The 21801-nt window shown below is 35.4% G+C and overlaps 1 protein-coding gene across 1 annotated transcript in view; it reads right to left on the minus strand.

Moving 5' to 3' along the window:
- Slc49a4 (solute carrier family 49 member 4) overlaps positions 1–21801 on the minus strand; it is a 104260-nt gene that overhangs the window by 23002 nt on the left and 59457 nt on the right. Inside the window, exons 6-7 of the mRNA XM_078044123.1 lie at positions 17461–17528; positions 14002–14129 (exon numbers count right to left, since the gene is read on the minus strand). Coding sequence (XP_077900249.1) covers positions 14002–14129; positions 17461–17528 — 196 coding nt within the window. The remainder of the gene's footprint in view (positions 1–14001; positions 14130–17460; positions 17529–21801) is intronic.

A 21801-nucleotide genomic window follows, 5' to 3' on the forward strand; every position in this document is an offset into this window, starting at 1 on the left:
TGTGAATTAGTAGTGTTAATAATACATAATTAAGTCTTACAGATTCTAGCATGTTTTCTGCCAAGTCACAGTATCAGACTGAAAAAAAAGAATACCAAGGCTTGGTACTATTTAATTCAATAGGATTTACACAAGTAGCATGCTCCCCATATCTGTATTCAACAGGAAAGCTGGAAATGATTGTGCATAAGATGGATGACAGAATCAAAAGTAGAGAGCATCAAAAGGTTATAAACAAAAAGATGAATTTTAATCATGATGAATGCAAAATAGGTTGAAAATTATTGCTTAAGTATGTAAGAGGGAAAGCTTAGCTCGTGCCTGTCTTTAAAACTCGTGCCTGTCTTTAAAACTATTTGTCAGATGTCTGTTTCATGTAAGCTGCTATTCTAGAGCAGTAAACAGACACACTCTATCTTGAAATCACCCCCAATCTGAAGAAATATGACCGATACCTTCTGGCTCAGCAGCCACTTAGGTGTATAGTGTTAAGAAAAAGCTATGTCTGATAATGAACATCAATGGCTTCCCAGCCTCAGGTGTAAGCGAAGCAGAAAGTGCTAAGGCAAGGAAATCTGTTTTAAGAACTCTGACACACTGGGGGAGGTTAGACAGAGGAAACAGGTTGGTCAGTGGTTTGGAATCCATATCCAATGAAGAATGACTATCGACCTGCGGGTGTTTAGATGAAAGGCTAAGGCCAGACAGGAAAGAGATCTTCAATGTTTTGAGGGCGATCATGGAGGGGGAGGGAGAATACTTGCCCTCTGGAACTCATTGCTCCAAATCAGTTCTAACTCACTGGTGGGGCAAGATAGTTTCTAGGATCTGGGACTGACCAACTTACATGATAGGTACTACGTTCCCTTGTTGGAGATACTCAAGATCTAGTTCAGATGAACATTCATCTGGGATGTTGGAAGAGATTCATTTATTGAATGATAATTATATCAGATGATGATAACCTTGCTTATCAGAGTAAGGTTCAGTTAAAGAGATGAGTAACAAATATAAGTTCATGTAGCAAGGAGAGCTTAACCAGGATATAAAAAATAAAATCTTACAGGTACTTCCAGGTGGATGAGAATAGATTTGTTTACAATTTTATTAAGAAATAAGAAACACTATAAAATAACCCAACAGATTTTAGTATGAGTTATCTTTTTAAAAAATTTTAATTGATTTTTAAAAAATAAATGACAGCGGAATGCATTTCAATTCTTATTACACATATACACACAATTTTTCATATCTCTGGTTGTATATAAAGTGTGTTCACATATATTTGTGTCTTCATACATGTACTTTGGATAATAATGTCCATCACATTCCACCATCCTTGCTAACCCTCTGCCCCCTCCCTTCCCCTCCCACCCCTCTGCCCTATCTAGGGTTGGTCTATTCCTCCCAAGCTCCCCTCCCTACCCCACTATGAATCAGCTTCCTTATATCAGAGAAAATATTCCTATCAGCACCTCTGCAGAACTACCAGACTTCTGCTACCTACCCAACAGCACAACGCCATCGCTTGGCTCCCCACACCACACCAGACACCCTAGCGCTAAGCAGACCGCCTCCATCTAGTATGAATTATCTTAAGGATTAGAATTAAGAAATTTCCCTAAAAGGCTTATAATATTTTTTTATATTTATTTTTTAGTTTTCAGCGGACACAACTTCTTTGTTTGTATGTGGTGCTGAGGATCGAACCCGGGCGACACACATGCCAGGCGAGCGCGCTACCACTTGAGCACATCCCCAGCCCAAGGTTTATAATATTAACACAATGTATAAACTATTAATATTGAGCATACTCATTGAAATTTATGATCAAGTAGGAAAGTTAACTGCAAATTATTAGATTAGACCTTTATTGTTATAACTGTTTCACCATCTAAATTAAACTTGATATTATAAGTGAAAATATTTCTTTTGGAAATAAAGACACATGTGTAAAGAAACAGTAAGTAAGAAATATTCACAATGTTAACTACATAATTTTTGCATAAGTATTGAGAATGTTGAATATATACAATACCTGTACACACAAATATACATTTCTATATCACTGAGCTGTCCTTCTGTCACATTTTCTTCTTAAAAAACTGAATGCTGTAGCCTTCAGAAACTACCATTAATTAAAATATACTGTATGTATAACTGTGCTTACAGAAGAGTATGGGGCATATTCTGCTGCCGTATTCATCAGTGGCTATGATTTTTCTTTCTCTGTTATTAATTTTCAGGTGTCCTTGTTTAGCCTCTTTGTTTGCATACTTCAATCCTATAAAGGTAGACTGCTACATTTAGAATCCCTCATGGCTGAAAGGTAAAATAATTACCTTGAAATGAAGTATAACTAATAATCCTTGGAAAGAATGGGCCTAGAGTGTAGACTGGTTGTGAAATCAGATATCATTGGTACATGTTTATCAATAACTTTCAAGTTCCCAAAGAATTATTTATGGTTATAAAGAAGACAGTGCACTATTAAATCATGGAATGCTGACTGATCACCTGGTCAAAACCTTTACCTGCAAGAAACATGAACTCTGCTAGAAGGCTTATTCTCTTATTGAAAGTCTCCATGATCTGAAGGCTTATTCTCTTAAAGAAAGATCTACACAATCTTCCTTGAATGTCCTTTGAGCAGTTCATGATTCTTATGTACGCATTTTCACAAATCCATTCTCTTTTTGTAATACCTATGCTACTTTTCCTTTCTTGAGCAGTTAGTTATAAGTAACAGCTACTTTAGTTCATAAAGTTAAAAAGAGTAGTTAAGGCTTTTAGCCATCTTTTCTTAAAGCTTAAGTTCTCTGATTTCTCTCTCTCTCTCTCTCTGTGTGTGTGTGTGTGTGTGTGTGTGTGTGTGTGTGTGTGTGTGTGTGGTCAGTACTAGGGATTGAATCCAGGGCCTTGAACATACTAGGCAAATGTTCTATCACTGAGCTATATCCCCACCCTCTACCCCTTAATTGCTTTAATAGTGTGCATTTCTTTAAGCATATTCATTATTCTTTTTTTAAAATTTTCCTTTTTCACCCCAATTTGGGCATGTGTATATTTTTATTTCTTTGAATGCTATTAAAAAGGGACATAATTTTCAATTATTTAAGGTAAAATACATAAAAATATAACAAAAATATTACTTTTAAAAAATTTGTTCTAATTAGTTATATGACAATAGAATACATTTATGCAATTTGATATGCCATACCTAAATAGAACTTAATTATTTTTTCTGATTGTACATGTTGTAGAATTACACAGGTCATGCAGTCATATATGTACATAAGGTAATAATGTCTGTTTCATTCTACTAACCTTCCTACCTCCACATCCCCTCCCCTTACTCCCCTCTACTTAATCTAAAGTAACTCTATTCTTCCCTAGCTACCCACCTCATTAGCATCTGCATATCAGAGAAAACATTATTTGGCCTTTGTTTTTTGGTATTGGCTTATTTGCTTAGCATGATATTCTCCAACTCCATCCATTTACCAGAAAATTCCATAATTTCATTCTTCTTTAAAGCCGAGTAATATTCCATCATGTGTCTGTGTATATGTATATGTATACGCATATGTTTAAGTTCTCTAATTTCTCTCTGTGTATATACACACACATATACATATATATGTGTTTTCATCTGTTGAAGGACATCTAGGTTGGTTCCATAGTTTAGCTATTGTGAACTCAGCTGCTATAAACATTGAAGTGGAACTTTTTGGATATTCTAAATAAAGACTCATGTCATTGTCAAACAGTGATGTCTGAGTTCTTCTTTACCAATTTGTACCATTTTAATTGCTTTCTTTTAATTGTTCTTGTTAGAATTAAGGATGATGTTAAATAAAAGTGGTGAAAGAGGGCATCCTTGTCTTGTTCCAGTTTTTAGAGGGAATGCTTTTAATTTTTCTCCGTTTAGAATTGTTAGTATTGCATTTAGCATATATAGCTTTTACAATGTTGAGGTATGTTCCTGCTATCCCTAATTTTTCTAGTGTTTTGAACTTGAATGGATGATGAATTTTGTCAAATGCTTTTCTGCATCTATTGAGATGATAATATGATTCTTGTTTTTAAGTCTATTGATTTGAAGAATTATGTTTATTGATTTCCATATGTTGAACCAACCCTGCAACCCTAGGAGGAACCCCACTTGATCATGATACACTATCTTTTTAACATGTTTTTGTATTTTATTGAGAATTTTTGCATTTATTTTCATCAGGAATATTGGTCTGAAGTTTTCTTTCCTTGATGTGTCTTTGGTTGTGGTATCAGGGTGATACTAGCCTAATAGAATGAATTTGGAAGGATTCCTTCCTTTTCTATTTCATCAAATACTTTAAGGAGTATTGATGTTAATTCTTCTTTTAAGATCTTCTTAAACTCAGTTGAGAATCTGTCTGGTCCTGGGTTTTTCTTAGTTGGTAGGCTTTTGGTGTCATTTTCTTTCATTACTTGAAATTGATCTGTTTAAATCATGTATGTCTTCCTGATACAGTTTGGGTAGGTCACTAGAAATTTGTTGATGTCTTCAATATTTTCTATTTTATTGGAATATAAATTTTCACAATAGTTTCTAATTATCTCCTGTATTTTAGTCATATCCATTGTGATATTTCCTTTTTCATCACATAGAATAGTAATTTGAATTTTCTCTCTTTTTCTTGTTAGCGTTACTAGGGGTTTATCTATTTTATTTACTTTTTTCAAAAAAACCCAGCTTTTTGTCTTGTCCATTTTTTTCAATTGTTTCAATTTCCTTGACTTCAGCTCTGATTTTAATTATTTCCTGTCTTCTACAGTTTTTGGTCTTGATTTGTTCTTCTTTTTCTAGGGCTTTAAGATATAATGTTAAGTAATTTATTTGTTGATTTTTTTTATTCTTTTAATGAATAAGCTCAATGCAATAAACTCTCTCTTAGTACTGCCTTCATAGTGTCCCAGAGATTTTGATATGTTGTATCAGTGTTCTCATTTACCTCTAAGTATTTTTTAAAATTTCATCCTTGATATTTTCTACTATCCATTCATCATTCAATAGTGTATTATTTAGTGTCCATGTGTTACAGCAGCTTATATTTTTTATTTTATCATTGATTTCTTATTTCATTCTATTATGATCTGATAGAATGCAGGGTATTATCTCAATTTTTTCCTATTTACTAAGAGTTGCTTTGTGGCATAAGATATGGTCTATTTTAGAGAAGGATCCAGGTGCTGCTAAGAAGAAACTGTATTCACTCGTGGATTAATGAAATATTCTATATATGTTAAGTCTAAATCATTGATTGTATTATTTAATTCCATAGTTTCTTGGTTTAGTTTTTGTTTGGAAGACATGTCCAGTCATGAGAGAGGTGTGTTAAAGTCACCCAGTATTATTATGTTGTCCATTTGATTTTTGAAATTGACAAGGGTTTGTTTGATGTACATAGATGCTCCGTTGTTTGGGGCATAAATGTTTACAATTGTTATGTCTTGTTAATGTATAATTTTCTTAAGTAGTATGAAATGTCCTTCTTTGTTCCTTCTGATTAACTTTGGCTTGAAGTCCACTTTATCTGAAATAAGGATGGAAACCTGTACTTGTTTATGTGATCCATATGAGTGTTATATTTTTTTCCCTATCCTTTCACCTTCAGTCTGTGGATTCTTTGCTTGTGAGGTGAGTGTCTTGGAAACAGCATATTGTTGGGTCTTGTTTTTAATCCAATCTGCCAGTCTATGTCTTTTGATTGATGAGTTTAGTCTACAGCCATACCACCCTGAATGCGCCTGATCTCGTCTGATTGATGAGTTTAGGCTGGTACATTTAAGGTTATTACTGAGATATGATTTGTATTCCCAGTCATTTTGGTTTATTTCTGGTTTTAAATTTGACTTAGTTTCTCTTTTGATTGACTATTCCTTTAGTGTAGTTCCTCACTTTGCTGGTTTTCACTTCATCATCATGGAATATTTTGTTGAGAATGTTCTGTAGTGTAGGTTTTCTAGTTGTGAATTCTTTTAACTTTTGTTTATCATGGAAGGTTTTTATTTCATCTTCAAATCTGAAACTTAATTTTGCTCAATATAAAATTCTTGGTTGACATCCATTTATGTCTAGTCTGTTGGTGATGCTTTCCATTGAGTTTATAATTTAGTCTATTGGTTCCTTCATTTCAAGGATTTCTGCTAGTTTTTTTTCATAATTTCTCTTTACTTATTTTTTATTTCCTATATTCTTTTTGATTTCACTCTGTCTATCATCTTTTACTTTGCAAATCAGTTTAACTATATACATTCTAAACTCCTTCTTGGATATTTCCTCTACTGTGTTGTCAATGGATTCTGTTATTGGAGCATCTTGGTTTGTTTGGGGTGCTTTATTCCCTTGTTTTTTCATGTTGTTTGTGTGTTTTCCCATCTAACAGATGGATCTGAGGCATACATATTCTGCCCTGTAGTCTTATATTGTCCCTGAAGGTTTCCAGTACCTCGCATTTAAGGTTGACTAATATCAACAACACCCAGTGTAAACAATACATAGCCTTAAACTTAATAGCTCCCACTAAGTTGTCTACTGATTTCTCACAATAAACAAAAATGATGAGTTCAATCACTGTCTACAATATAAACAGAAAATTTGTTAATGGATTTACTATTTCAAATGATAGACAAAGAGAGAGCAGAAGTAGTGTAGGATATGATGATCATGAGGGAGGAAGAGAGAAACTAGAATTAAAATTCCACAGGAAAAGTGGAAGAGGAACCAACAGAGATTGGATGTTGGCTAAAGAAAAGATAAATAATCTAGGAAAACAGAAAAAAAGGAAGAAAAAAAATTAAAAATATAAGAATATACAACAAAACTACAAAACACCATTCATATATCATCGTCCTCAACAACAAATTGATGCATGAAAAATATCTTGCTCTGATTATGGTAGAGATATTAGAGAAGAAAAAAATAAAATAAAATAAGTCTCGATGGAAAATGGAACAACTGTCTCCATCAGCATTTAGTAGTTTCTCAGCCCTGTCTCTGACTTCTCACAGGATTGCCAGGCCTGGCCTGGCCCTCACAGACCCAGTCACTATCCCACTGATCTAGCCTTCAGATACCCCAGGCTTAGCCAAGTTGCTGCTCCAACTTGCAGAGAGACCTCCAGGGATACACTCACACAAAGGAATGATCCTGAGAAGCAGCAGCAAGATGGTGGCACCAGCACTCTCAGTGGGAAGACCCCAGGCACAGCCAAACCCGCAGGCACCCTGACACTGGATCTCCAGGCCCTGGCGGTCATCCCCAGACAGAAGCAGCTGCACCCTAAGATGGTGGTGGCAGCAAACCTGCTGACACCTCAGCTTCCTCCTGGCTGGAATGCCATGATGGATGTGGCTGCATGGAATTAAGCCTGTAGTGTCCCTGGCAGTGGACCTCTGAGAGGCTGTGGCAGCGGTGGTGGTGGGGGATTAGCATAGCTGGCAGCAGGTCAGAGGCTGATGTAGCAGTGGCAGTGGGTTAGTGGCAGTGGTGTCATGAACAAGAGGATTACTCTTTAGTCTATATATGTCACATAAATTTTCAATATAACTGAGTATGCTCCCTTTCTTTAAACAGCACTTGAAGTCACCTTGAGGCCAGCTGTTGCTCCCTAGGGGATTCTGTCTAGCTAGACATCTTTCCTTACCCCTCACTCTGTATTTGTTTCTGATGTCACCATTGTGGCCTTCTAGTAACTTTAGATGAAATTAGATGAATTATCTCTCCCACGGCAACTTCTGTCAAACAGTCAAATTATATTGTTTCAGCAAACTCAACACCAAAGTGCTAACATTTTTCAAAATGCCATTTTCCTAGCATTCAACTGTAGTAAAAAAATGACCGTGTGAGTTGTGGCTAACAGGGCTAGACATCTCATTCTCAGATAAGGTGAAAAATGTGTTTTCATAATTTTGTTTATGGTATAAGCTTCAAGATTTTGAAGTGCATGTTATCTAGTCATGAGGTTATTTATTTGCCCTATTGTAAGTACTTCAATTAATTAATAATGCAATTTTAAATACAAAGTTTACCTAAGGAAGGAAAATGGTATACTGTTGATAGTCTCTAAGAAGATATATGTAAACAAGCACATATATCAACACAGAATGCCTTTGGAGAGAATATACTGACCCAGTTTTTCTTCTGCAGAGATGGCAACAGTTATAATATTAAGATTAGTGAATTCTCTGATAAGGGGATGCTGATTCATAATGGGGAGAGGGTAGGGAAGAATGGAGGAACTTTGGATTGTGCAGAGGGGAGTAAAAAGGAGGGGAGGGGGTGTGAGGATGGGAAAGATGGTAGAATGAGATGGACATTATTACCCTATATACATATATGGTGCGTGACTGGTGTCATGTGTGTCTGCATTATGTACATCCAGAGGAATGAGAAGTTGTACTCTCATTTTGTGTACAATGTGTTAAAATGCATTCTGTTGTCATACAGAACTAATTAGAACAAATTAAAAGAAAAGATTAGTGGACTACAGGAAGACTGCAATAAGTAGTTTAATGAGATAACAGTAGTACTTAGTAACACAGGTTGAACAAAACTAATTTATACCAGACCTTAATCTATACTACAGAGCAATAATAACAAAAACAGCAGGATATTGGTACCCAAATAGACACATAGACCAATGGTACAAAATAGAAGACACAGAGACAAGGCCACATAAATATGGTTATCTCATACTAGACAAAGGCGCCAAAAACATATTGGAGAAGATAGCCTATTCAACAAATAGTGCTAGGAAAACTGGAAATCCATATGTAGCAGAATGAAATTGAACTTCTATTTCTCACCCTGCACAAAAATCAAGTCAAAGTGGATCAAAGACTTAGACATTAGAACAAAGATCCTGTAACTAATAGAAGAAGATAAAGTAAACTCAAATCTTCATCATGTTGGCTTAGGACCTGACTTCCTCAATAAGATTCCTAAAGCGCAAGAAGTAAAATCAAGAATCAATAAATAGGATGAATTAAAACTAAAAAGCTTCTTTTCAGCAAAGGAAACAATCAAAACATGATGTGAGAGCCTAAAGAATGGAAAAAAATATTTACCACTAATCTCCAAGGTATATAAAGAACTGAAAGAACTTAACACCAAGAAAAACTAAATAACGCAATCCATAAATGGGCTAAGGAATTGAACAGACCCTTTACAGAGGAAGAAATACAACTGATCAAGAAACATGCAAAAATGTTCATCATCTCTAACAATTAGAGAAATGAAAAATCAAAACTACTCTTAAAATTTCCTCCCACTCTGGTCAGAATGGCAATTATCAAGAATACAAGCAATAATAAATGTTGGCAAGGATGTGGGAAAAAAGTACTCTCAACTTTTATTAGCTTTGAATTTCTTACGTTAACAGTTACAATCATGCATGTACAGTCATGCATTGCTTAATGATGGGACATGTTATGAGAAATGCATCATTAGATGATTTTTGCAGTATGAACATCAGAGTGTATGACACAAAGTTAGGCAACTAAGATATCACCAGGTGATGTCCTATTATGGGACCACTATCATATATATTGTCTGTTTTTGACTGAAACAGTGTTATGTGGCACAGAAATGTATCTCAAACACTTTTCATGTGGATTCTTCTGATATATAAAAATTTACAATAAGAAAGAGGAAAAAGACTAGATATTTTCCTGATTAAAGTAATAATGATCAGTAAAAAAGAAACATGAATTTGCCATTTCTGACTTTAAATAGCAACCTAAAGATCTAATTTGTCTATAATTAGATTTCGTAGCAAGTTTCCTTTCATGAAACCTCTTTCACTTAAAAGGAATTAGATCAGATTTTTACAAAGGCAGTGAGAGTGTTTGTGATAGATTTATTCAAATTCTCCATTGTTGGGCTGGAGCTGTGGCTCAGTGGTAGAGCGCATACCTAGCACGTATGAGGCACAGGGTCAATCCTTAGCAACACACACACACACACACACACACACACACACACACACACACGGAAGATATTGTGTCCATCTACAATAAAAAAAAAATTCTCCATTATTCCACTAAAATGTGCCATTTTTGCCTTCCTGTACCTAGTGCTGAATAATGAAGAGACACTGTGGTTGCTGACCACCACTAGCAGTTAAGTCCTATTTACTAGGGCTCAAATGCAGGTAACACACTCCATTCATTCATTGATTCCTTAGGGTCTGTACTCAATACCAGAGTGGAGGGCAGAATTTATAAGGTACAAATCCATGCTCCTATGTTCAGACTGGTAGGAAGAATAAGACATAAACTCAAATAACTACTATCAGGAAAGATATGACAATTTAGAGAAGGAAATGAACTAATCTAATTCTTCACCCAGTGCATTGATAAATTAAAACTATAAATTTCAGAAATATCTAAGTGACATTCAAAAACTGACCTGCAATTGAAAATGACAGAAAAATTTATAAGTCTCCTGAAAGTTAAGATGGTCACATCAAACTCAACCTTTCAATTCTGGCCTTGATTTAATTTAAAATTCTGCTTTTCTTTTTTTAAATTTTTAATATTTATTTTTTAGTTCTCGGTGAACACAACATCTTTGTTGGTACGTGGTGCTGAGGATCGAACCCGGGCCGCACGCACTCCAGGCGAGCGCGCTACCAGTTGAGCCACATCCCCAGCCCAAAAATTCTGCTTTTCTTATTATCCAACATAATTATTTTCAACAACAGACTGGGAAAACATGGTCTTGACCAGGGCCAATCACACCAATGTTCTTTCAAGATTAAAAAGACATAGAGTTTTCAAATATACATTTCCTGTAAAAGAAAAACATGGTCACTACACTAACTCAGACAAGGTAGTAGGAAATTATATTTACTAAAGCCTTCACTCAGAGACAAAACTGTTAATTCTGTCATGTTAAACTGAAAACAGCTAAATTTTAATGAATAAACTATCTTATATTGAATATTCTACACTTAATTCAAAAGAAAGAAATCTGTTCATCATGTACTCACAATTATGTTCTTGTAAAATTCACAGATGCTTTCTTGACATAAAGTACCATGAGAAAATCTAAGTGTAATGCCATGGATAAGAAGAGTTGTAAACTAAAACTGTTCTACCAGAATGTCGTCCAACTGCTAAATTATAAAATTATACTGGAATAAAAATTTAAAAATTTGTGGCCCAGAATACTTGCTACAATTGCTCAAAACACCAATGTAGGCACATCGGCATATAAATAATGCACGGTGTGTCTAATTATTACTTCTCAGGCAAAGCAATGTGCATACTGAAGAGAGGACTGCAGGCAGGATGGGATAAGCAGAGGATTCTAAATCTTCTTCCTTCTTAGCATTCTTAGTGTTCCAGTAAATTTTTCAAGGTGTGCCAAGGCCAAAAGAAGTAGGTAACATTTCTGTTAATTATACTGTTAGGCCCCAACAATTTAATAAATATACATGTCCAATTAACAATTAACAATTAACTAGCCATTTGAAAAGTAATACCCATAAACTGAGAGAAATACAGTTTTATTTTGTTCTTAAGAATTTAAGTGTTTTTACCATCATTTCTATCTAGAGTTCATCTATTCCTCCCATGCTTCTCTTCCCTACCCCACTATGAATCAGCCTCCTTATATCAGAGAAAACATTTGACATTTGGATTTTTGGGATTGCCTAACTTCACTTAGCATTATCTTCTCTAACTCCAATGTGATAGACATTATTTTCCAAAGTACATGTATGAAGACACAAATTGGTGTGAATATACTTTGTATACAACCTGAGATATAAAAAATTGTGTATAGTAAGAATTATAATGCATTCCACTGTCATATATAAATAAAAAATTCATAGAAAAATTTATAAGTTTTTTTATGTTATTGTATTTAAATTTTTAAAAAATTGTTAATGGACACAATATTTATTTTTTATGTGGTGCTGAGGATCAAACCCAGTGTTTCATGAGTGCTAGGCAAGTGCTCTACCACTGAGCCACAATCCCAGCCCTGTTATTTTATTTTTTATACCTTTATTTTATTTATTTTTATGTGATGCTGAAGATCAAACCCAGTGCCTTACACATACTAGGCAATCACTCTACCACTGAGCTACATACAACCACAGCCCCATCATTCCTAAATGACCACATTACTTAATAATGGGATGTGTGCATCTGTTGAGCCTTGTACAACTTCTCAAATTTGGAAGTGAACTGAGTACCATCACCCTCATTTCCTGTTTTACACTGATTTTGTGCTTTTTATCACAGCAATTACCAAAAAACTAACTTTGCAAAAATATGTGTACAATGTGTTATCAAAAAGAATGCAGCATAGTCTACTGCTGACACTGGGAACTTCTTTGGAGCAGAGGTTCCATTGACTTTGCTGCAGCACTCAGGACAGCTGGTTTGGTGTAGTTTGGCCACTGAGGGTATAAGGTAACCTGGTCCCATTGCCCTATTTATCTTCGTAAAAGTGGTAGGAACTCCCAAAGAAATGGCTTGTCTTTGAAAGACGTGCCTCTGAAGTGTAAACTATTGGTTCTGTTCTACAAAAGCAGAGATCCAAATTGGGACACATAGTCCTTAGTTATACAGAGACAAAAGAAACTCTCTTTCTCATGGACTCCCATGGAATGTACATGCCACTGGGTTCCAATGGAGCTGTCTTCAGATTCTTATTTGTTTCTACTCATATGAAGGCTTGTTATGACCTTTAATCATACAATCTACTTTACAACAAAAATCCTTTATTACTTAATCCAAAAGGTGACTATTAACTTGCAAATGGAATTAAAAATACTTAAGTAGTCATTTGTTAGAAGAAAGGAAAAAGCAATAACAGAGTCCCCTGGATTTAGAGAATAATCTGTCATAGTAATTTAAAGAGATCCTGGATTGGCAAAATAATGTCCCCTCTCCCACAAAAACATTCACACTGTCGTCTCTGGAATTTGTGAATAAATTGTCTTACATGGCAAAGGGGATTGAGGCTGAGGTAAAATCATGGCTGCTCATCAGCTGAGTTTAAAACTGAGAGATTATCCTGGATTATCTAAGAGGGCTCAGTGTAATCAATCACAATTGATTCCTTAAAAGTGGAATAAGGAGCTGAGAAAGGAAGGCAGAAGAGGAGAGAAGAGAAGAAGGGAGAGGGGACAGGGAGACAGACTATGGGAGAAAGGTAGGGAGCAGTGTGACAGGACTTGGCCTCCTCCTGCTGTCTTTGACAATGGAGGACAGATCATAAGTCAGGAATAGGGAGTTACCTATAGAGGCTAGAAAAGGTGAGGAAACAGGTTTTTCCCTTAGTCTACTCACACTTTGATTTTAGCCCAGGAAGACCAATGGTGAATCTCCTTCTAACCCACAGATACATAAGATAATAAAGTCATGCTAAGTCACTAAATTTATGTAACTTAGAATAGCAATAGAGAACAGAGGCTGAATTCATAGTAATGATAATCATATAAAGAACAGCAACTATGAGTGTTTTGGAAACTAGATGAGCTAAGAAAATTGGCTATAACATACTTTGAACAGATATTTTCAGTAAGCTTTGTTTTTGTACTAATAAAGAAAGCCAAATATAAAATACAGTTATAGGTGTTGGTTCAAAAACATTTAATATCTTAGCTGTTTGCCCTTGTTTTGTTTATTATATAATAATTATTATGAAGATCATAAAATCTTTGTATTATGCTCTGATATGAATTTTTTAAAAAATCAGCTTTTCATATTATATGAGTTTTGACCAAAGAATATACTTCTTTTTCAAATGCAGAATACCAATTAAAATATTTTTTATTATTTCTTGGGCTCCTTTTAGATGGGATGATGGCAGGATGATTGAACAAGGAAAATCATTGTGTATTTAAAAAATGGAAAGCAAAAAAAGTCCTACTATCAGAGAATGTTTACTTCCGTGAAGTAAAAATATTTATTCAAACTTCAAAAATAGCCTGTGCTCACCTGTAGTCAAAGGCAGGTGTGTGATACTGTTCAAACAGGTCAGGGTGAACCATGTGGATGACAGTGTAGCCCCAGAAAATAGGAGGAGAAGAATTAGCTTCAGCATACCCCGGATAAAATCTGCAAACCTGAAAAGAAACACTGTTCTATTAATTCTATCTGAACCTTTAATTTTTATAAATAACATTTAAGAACATGCTTTCCTTAAACAATGCAAAGAATTCCCCATGCTTTATTTAAAAACTAGCTATATCTTTGTTTTTTAATTGACATATTTTCTTGTTTTTATGATGTTACTTTATTTTTTTTCCTTATTAAATATAAAATGTCATCTTTGGGATCTATAACTCATAGGATGGATTCTGAATTTTTCAATGTAACTTTAATTTTATTTATATATTCTATACTTTTAAAACATTCTACAGTGAACACACATTATCCCAGTTTTAGAAAATAGGCTATTTTGTTGACATAAACTTGCAAAGATGGCTCTCCCAAAATTCAGGCTCAGAGAATACACACAAGTGCCTACACCAGAGCCTCTGAGGTTTTAAGTGACATGATCTGCCTGTTCCCCCTTTCCTCGCTATGCTCCGGTTGGATGGCTGTATTTCTGTTTCTCATACATGCTAAAGTTGCTTCCCACAGTAATGGGTATATTTTGCACTTGTCCCATCTGCCTGGAATGCTGGTGCTCCCAGACCCTCACCTGGCTCTTCTGCTTATCCTTCAGCTCATTCAGGTCTCAGTTCAACAAGGCTCTCCAGGCTCACTGAGTCCTCCTCATCCTGGATCCACATTTTGCTTTATTTCTCTATAGTATTTATTTTTCTTTTGGAAATTGTCTTATTTTTGCATTTGTTTATTTATTTATTTATTTATCCCTACTAGACTGTAAGTTTCCGAAAAGCAAGAATACAGCGTCTAGGAACACTGAATATTCTATGAAGTTTGGAACTGTCGTAGCATTTTAAATTCTCAAATCATTACCTTTTCCCAGAATCAACATGAAACTAAATAGCATGCCAAAAAAACTTTCCATTTGCCAATTGCTTTTCCTCACATGCAGACTGTTAAATGTTTAAGGCACAATCCTCTGACTGTGCCTCTATACCATTTACTTCATCCTTCAGAAAGGATGCTCCTCTTATAGAAAAATTGATCCTGTCCCCAATATGACATTTCCCATGTTCTTTTCACTTTGAAATTTTAAAAACAGATTTATAATCTCTGTTGTAATTATGTGGCTGTACTTTGTAACACTTTCTATATTATCCTTTGTTTTACACTAATTTAACATGATATGGTTAATCATGTTTGTTAGTAAAAACTCTCCTGTGAGAGCTGATGCCATCTTTTGGTATGAAAAATGGATGCACTTTTGCTCAGTGACAAGTTCATTCTCATATAACAATTCAGAAGCAGAAAATTCTGTGTACTCTGTAAAAGGTTCCACAGATTGAGAGAAATGTCCCTCAAAAAAATGCAAAACACTTGGTCTTAATGCAAGCTGGCTGAACACTTTCAAATTTACATTCTGGGTGCTAAATAAACTTCCTCATCAGAGAGGCAGGTGACAAGATATAAGAGACTGAAACAGTGTTCAGGTACAAATCACAGTTGAACTGCAAGAAAGTTTTATAGAACCTGATCATATAAGAATAAATTGACCACAGTGGTCTGCTCTTTTTTTAAAATATTTTTTTTTTTTAGTTGTAGAAGGACACACAACATCTTTGTTTATTAACTTATTTTTTTATGTGGTGCTGAGGATCAAATTAGTGCCTCACACGTGCTAGGCAAGTGCTCTGCCATTGAGCTACAGCCCCAGCTGGGTCTGTTTTTTGAGGGCACTGTCCTTTCAAATGGCTGATACCACCATGAAGAATATATGGACCAAATGATACCTTTATTAGTGGTCTTTAGCAACATAATTACAAAAAACTACCCAAAGCACTCATGTCTGTAAGGAAATTCCATTCTAGGGAATCCTTGAAAAATGGGGTTCTGAAAATAATATTTTTAGTTATAGATGGATAGCAAACTTTATTTTATTTGTTCATTTTTTATTTTTATGGGGTGCTAAAGATTGAACCCAGCCTCACATGTACTAAGCAAGCACTCTACCACTGAGCCACAGCCCCGGTCTTCTGAAAATAATTTCAAAAATTAATTTTAGGCATTGTAAATTACTAAAATTTGATTTCTGAACCCAGAATAAGAGAAGCACTTTTTAGAACTTCCATTTCAACAAATTAAAAAAGCAAAATGTCTTCATTATAATTTAACCCCCTAAATGAATCTATCTGCTGTTAAAAATTAAAGAGTTGTAGAAAGAAAATAAAGAGAAGCATGTGAGATGTCATTTCTTATTCCCTCTTTGACATATTTGGTGCTCAGAATAGGATTTGATTAATGAAAATTCACTATAATCTACTTAGAGATTTAATTAGAAAAATTAGGTATGACTCTTGTCAAAATGTGCAGGCCAATGTTTTTTATTAGCAGTGATTTCCTAAAAATAATACTTTCTATCCTGTTTCTTTAGCCTTTAGATTTTATTCTTATAATTTCCTAGCTTATACAAACCTCAAATAAAGAAAATTTAGGAGTTATGGTATCAATTTATTCTTTCATTATCCCAGAAACACTATGCAAACTGTAAGGTCTAGATATATTATCTGTGTCAATTATGTTTAAGTATTTAGTTACTGAGGTGATTTACACATTTTATTTGATTATCCCAAATATGTAATTAGATTCTCTTCTTCCTGGCAAATTTGATTGTCTAATTTTTAAATGACTTGGGAGTTGAAGGAATACTCTCTCTTTGGAAACACCAAGAGTAGTTTTATAGGTAGCAACCTAAGAGTGACATTTCCATTCTTTTCTTTTTTAGAATAAATGAAACAGACACTTTTCCTTCTTCTGATTCATTCTAAAAATGTGTTGTCATAATAGGTTAAGATCAAAAGGAGTTTGATGAAACTGGAAACCTACATGAACATTTTTCATCAAAAATCCCATAGGGACATACCTGCCATAAAAAACCAGAAACACCTATCTGCTACTGGGAGATTGCCTTCTTATGAAATGTTCTAGAGATGCTCTTATAAATTATTTGATTCTTTCTTATTCTTGTTAACTATTGATTTACCTTTCTTTGGGTTTCATGGAGATGTTTCTCTCTAACAATATGGAGAGAGACAGCTTAATTACCCTGGAAATACATTTCTGATCTGCAAAAAACATTTTAGGAAGAACTACACCTGAGAAGGATTCCTGTAGTAGTAAATTCTATTCATTCAAGTGAATTTCTTATAGCCTAAACAAGTGCCCTTTTCCAACCTTTGCCAGTTCTACTTTCTCCTGAGTTTTAATGTTTCTTTAGGAGAGCCTATTTCTCTTTGGGCTTTCCTGCTCTTCTGTCCACTCACATTTGATATAAAATATTCTTACCTTGCCATAGCTATTCCAACAACACAGCCTCCAACTATGGACCAAAATCCAATCCAGCCAGCATCTACCTGTTAATCAAGCAGCAGACACATTTAAGGCAAGACTTTCATGTTGCAATTTAGAAAATGAAAAAGAAAACCTTTATGAACAATGTGTTAACAGACAATTGGCAACAGATCTGGGAAATATCATTTAAGAAAATGGACAAAATGAAAGGATTCACATGTAGCTGATTAACACAAACTAATGTAAGCATGTCCTTGATTAATTTTTTATTGGAATGTTTAAAGCAACCAAGTAATCAATGTCATTAAATATATTTTCCATTATGTTCTTCATTGTACTAGGAATGCTTAAGACAATGGGAAAAGGAGAGGAAATGATCACTGAGTTAAAAAAAAAAAGTTTAAATATCACCAGCATACATGAAACTATTAGGAAATAATTAGGGGCTAAAATGTTTGGCAATATCTAAAAATGTACTGAAAGAGAAGGAGGGAGGGAGGGAGAAATATGTGGCTGAGCAAGAGAGTGGATAGAGAAAGAGAAGCTGAGTTGGGTTCAAGTGTAAAGAATATTCTTCCCTTGACTAAACATTTTCCATTCCTGCCATTTACTAGTTTTGTCATTCTGGGCAAATTATGTCTTCTTACTTATAAAATGGATGCAGTGAGATAATGAGTATACAGGACTAAGGTCAATGGCCAGCACACAGGAAGTACTCAATAAATGTCAACTGTTGTTATTGCCCAATGATGCTTCTCTACGATATTCTTTATGGCCACACTCTTTCAGGGCAATCTACAAATCCTGCTACATTTCCTCATCACTCATGTACTTTAACTCTTTTAAAAAGTAATTTAAATTGGTGAATGACAATTATGCATATTAGTGGGATAAATAATTTCATTTCCTAGTATCTCCCTTTCTCCTCCCTTCTTTCCCTCCCCCTTACCCTCTTCTGTTATTTGGTTAGTTGAGGTGTCCCCCAAAATCTCATGTGTGAGACAATGTAAGAATTTTCAGGGGTAAAATGGTTAGATTATGAGAGGTACAACCTAATCGGTGTATTAATCCACTGATGGATTAAGTGGGCAGTAGCTATTGGCAGGTAAGGTGTGGCTGGAGTAAGTAGGTCATTGGGAGTGTGACTTTGGTGTTTATATTTTGTCCCTGGTGAATGGAGCTCTCCCTCTGCTTCTTGGTTGCCATCCTGAGCTGCTTTCCTCCTTCACACCTTTCCACCATGATGTTCTGCCTCACCTTGGGCCTACAGCTGTAGAGTCAGCCTAACATGGATTAAACCTCTGAAACTGTGAGCCAAAATAAACCTTTTCCTCCTCTTCACTGCTCTTGTCAGGTATGTCGGTAAGAGTGATGCAAAAGCTGACCAGAACACCCTCTCCTACTCTACTGGTCTCCCTTCTAATTTCATGAGATCCTTGATCCTTTGCTTTTTTCCTTTCTTTTCTCTAAATTCCACATAAGAAAAAAGACATATGACCCCTCGACTTTCTAAGTCTGGCTTATTTTATTTAACATAATGCCCTCAAGTTCCATCCATTTTCTTGTAAATTATACAATTTCATTCTTTATGGCTGAGCAAAACTCCATTGTGGCTCCATAACTTGGTCATTGCCAAAACCACAAGTATATATGTATTGCTATAGTATGCTGACTTTGTAATTTCTTTAGATAAAATATAACTGTAACTCCTATTATGACTTGCCTTCTGCCCCCAGACATACTCTATTTAGACATACTCAATAGACATACTCAATTTCCATACTAGTAGAATGAGGACAAACACACACACACATACACACACACACTCTCTCTCCACATACACTTATTAAGAGTCAGATCAGTTAGTAAATGTAAAGTGTTCAATACATGTTAGTTGCTGTTTGTGTCTCTTAACATTGTTGCATTTGTTTCTTCTCTTTTCCCTTCCCAGGGCCAACATACTTGCTTAGTATCTTGTTTCTCATTTCCATATTCCTGTAAAAACTTCTGAAATGGTCTTCACAATTTATTTTGCCCACTACTGCCAGGATAGTTACCCCAGCTGTCCTTCTGGATACAGGACAAAGTTCAAACTTGACCTGGCACTTGAGAGTTGTCCAAACTAATTTTTATCTTTTATTACTTTGAATCATATACTGGTATCAGGGTTTGCCAGCTATCTTTCAAATGTTATCTTCTTCTATCTGGGTACTTGGCTAAATTATGTGTGTCCACTCCTGTCTGGTACATGTGACCATGTGACTAAGTTCTCATTGATGGAAGTGAGCAGAAGCGGGGTATGCCACCTACAGGTTAGAATAGAACCTGAAGACAGCTATATGTTTCCTCCATGCTTTCTTTCCCTTCCCACTACTACAGTCTGAATGTGGTCACCCAGAAGCACACATGCATATAATGACAAGGTCCTGGGGGACAGAAGCAATATATAAGTCTCTATATCAGCACTAGGAAAAGAATTGTCCCAACTTTGGCCAATGTTCATAGATCATTGTGCATGCTGTCCTAGATTCTATGTGAAAGAGAAACTTCTCATGAAGTCTCAAAATATGGGGAGAACAGCAGCTTAGTCTACTCTAAGGAATACGAGAGCTTCACAGAGGTTTTTTCACAGTGTTTGCCACCAGAAACAAACAATGCTTTGGAGAAAGATGACATCCTGAAACTTATATTACCATGAATTTTTTATACTACTGGCATTTGGGGCAGGAGGACTCTTGGCTCTGCAGGACTACCCCTCTCATGTTAGGGCATTTAATATCCATTGTCTAAGGTTTACTTAATGCTATTAGGCCCCTACAGACATTCCCACTTGTCCTTTAGGTGAGTGGGGTCTTGTGCCTGGCTAAGAACCTCTGTGAGCTGGTGGTTCTGCTGCTTGGCCTTTCAGGCCAGTTTGTGCATTTTGCCTCCTTTCTTCATGATATCCTGGTTAATAAAATTCTATTTTATAATTAAAATTTTTCTTTGCTTTAATTCAAATTTTGCCTTAATACCTTTAATTCAAGGTCTCTGTATCTGGCAGTGTTTGTATAGCAAAAGATTCTTGAAAGGGCTTCCTAGGGTTTACAATACAAAGCATAGACATGCAAAATTAGCACCATTTAAACAGGTACTATACTTTTCCTTAACGGAACTGAGCATGCTTGGAATATCTGCTGTCCAGAAAAACAGGTTAGAAAACAAAGAGAAAGCATTTCTTTTATGGTAAAAATACCACTACGTTCTGAACGTTGGTGTCCTAAAATTCATGCGTTAGAACTTACTTCCAATGTCATCAATGTCTTAATATTAAGAGGTGGGCTTTAGAAGATGATCAAGTCCTGAGAACTCTTCCTCCATGGACAGAATTAGTGCCCTTTATAAAAGAGGTCAAAGGGTAATGCCTTGACCCTTCTGCCATGTGAGAACACAGTAAGAAGGCTCCAGCTTGAGGCAGAGGGCCATCTCTCTTCATATACCAAATCTGCGGGTGCCTTGATTGTGGACTTCCCAGCTTCCAGATCAGGGAGAAATAAGTTTTTCTTGTTATAAATTACCCAGTCTAAGGCCTGGATGGACTAACAAAAGTACAGTAGTGACTTGAATTAGTATTCTGGCTGAGAACTAAAAAATATGGTGGAAAATCTACCTGAAGAGAGATTCCACAGGGTAATCCAGAATTATGAAAACATGATCTAGGATGGGAAGGAAAGCCAGAAAGACATGCCTAGTATTTGGAGACAATTTCCATTTAGAGGTGTCTCCTGATTCCAGAAAATGTGGCTAAGAACTCTAGATAGGGCAAAGGGGAAAGGGGGAGGGAGGGGAAGGGAGGGGGCACAGGGGTAGGAAAGATGGTAGAATGCAATGGTCATTATTACCCTAAGTACATGTATGAAGATATGAAGGATGTGACTCTACTTTGTGTACAACCAGAGACATGAAAAATTGTGCACTACATGTGTAATATGAATTGTAATGCATTCTATTGACATATATAACAAATTAAATTTTAAAAAATTTTTAAAAAAGAAGAAAATGAGGCTGAGGGAGTGAAAAATTATTATAAGCCTCATTGACCTAAAAAAAAATATGAATTTGGGGCCTGCTTGAGGTAAGGTAGCCTTGTAACAATGACAGACTTCAACCAGGCACTCTGAAGAACCATTTTCAAAGAGTAAGAGGCACTGGAAAAAGATCACTCTGAGGGACCAAAGCCTTGCCTTAAATGATCTCAATCCCTGAAACTAGATTAAGGTGATCTGTGTCAGAAAAAAATACCTCACAAATTCTCTCTGGAAGAAAATAACATCATCTTGAAGGTTAAGTTCTTTT

The sequence above is a fragment of the Ictidomys tridecemlineatus genome, chromosome 3 (genome assembly GCF_052094955.1).
Source record: "Ictidomys tridecemlineatus isolate mIctTri1 chromosome 3, mIctTri1.hap1, whole genome shotgun sequence".
Lineage (NCBI taxonomy): Eukaryota > Metazoa > Chordata > Mammalia > Rodentia > Sciuridae > Ictidomys > Ictidomys tridecemlineatus.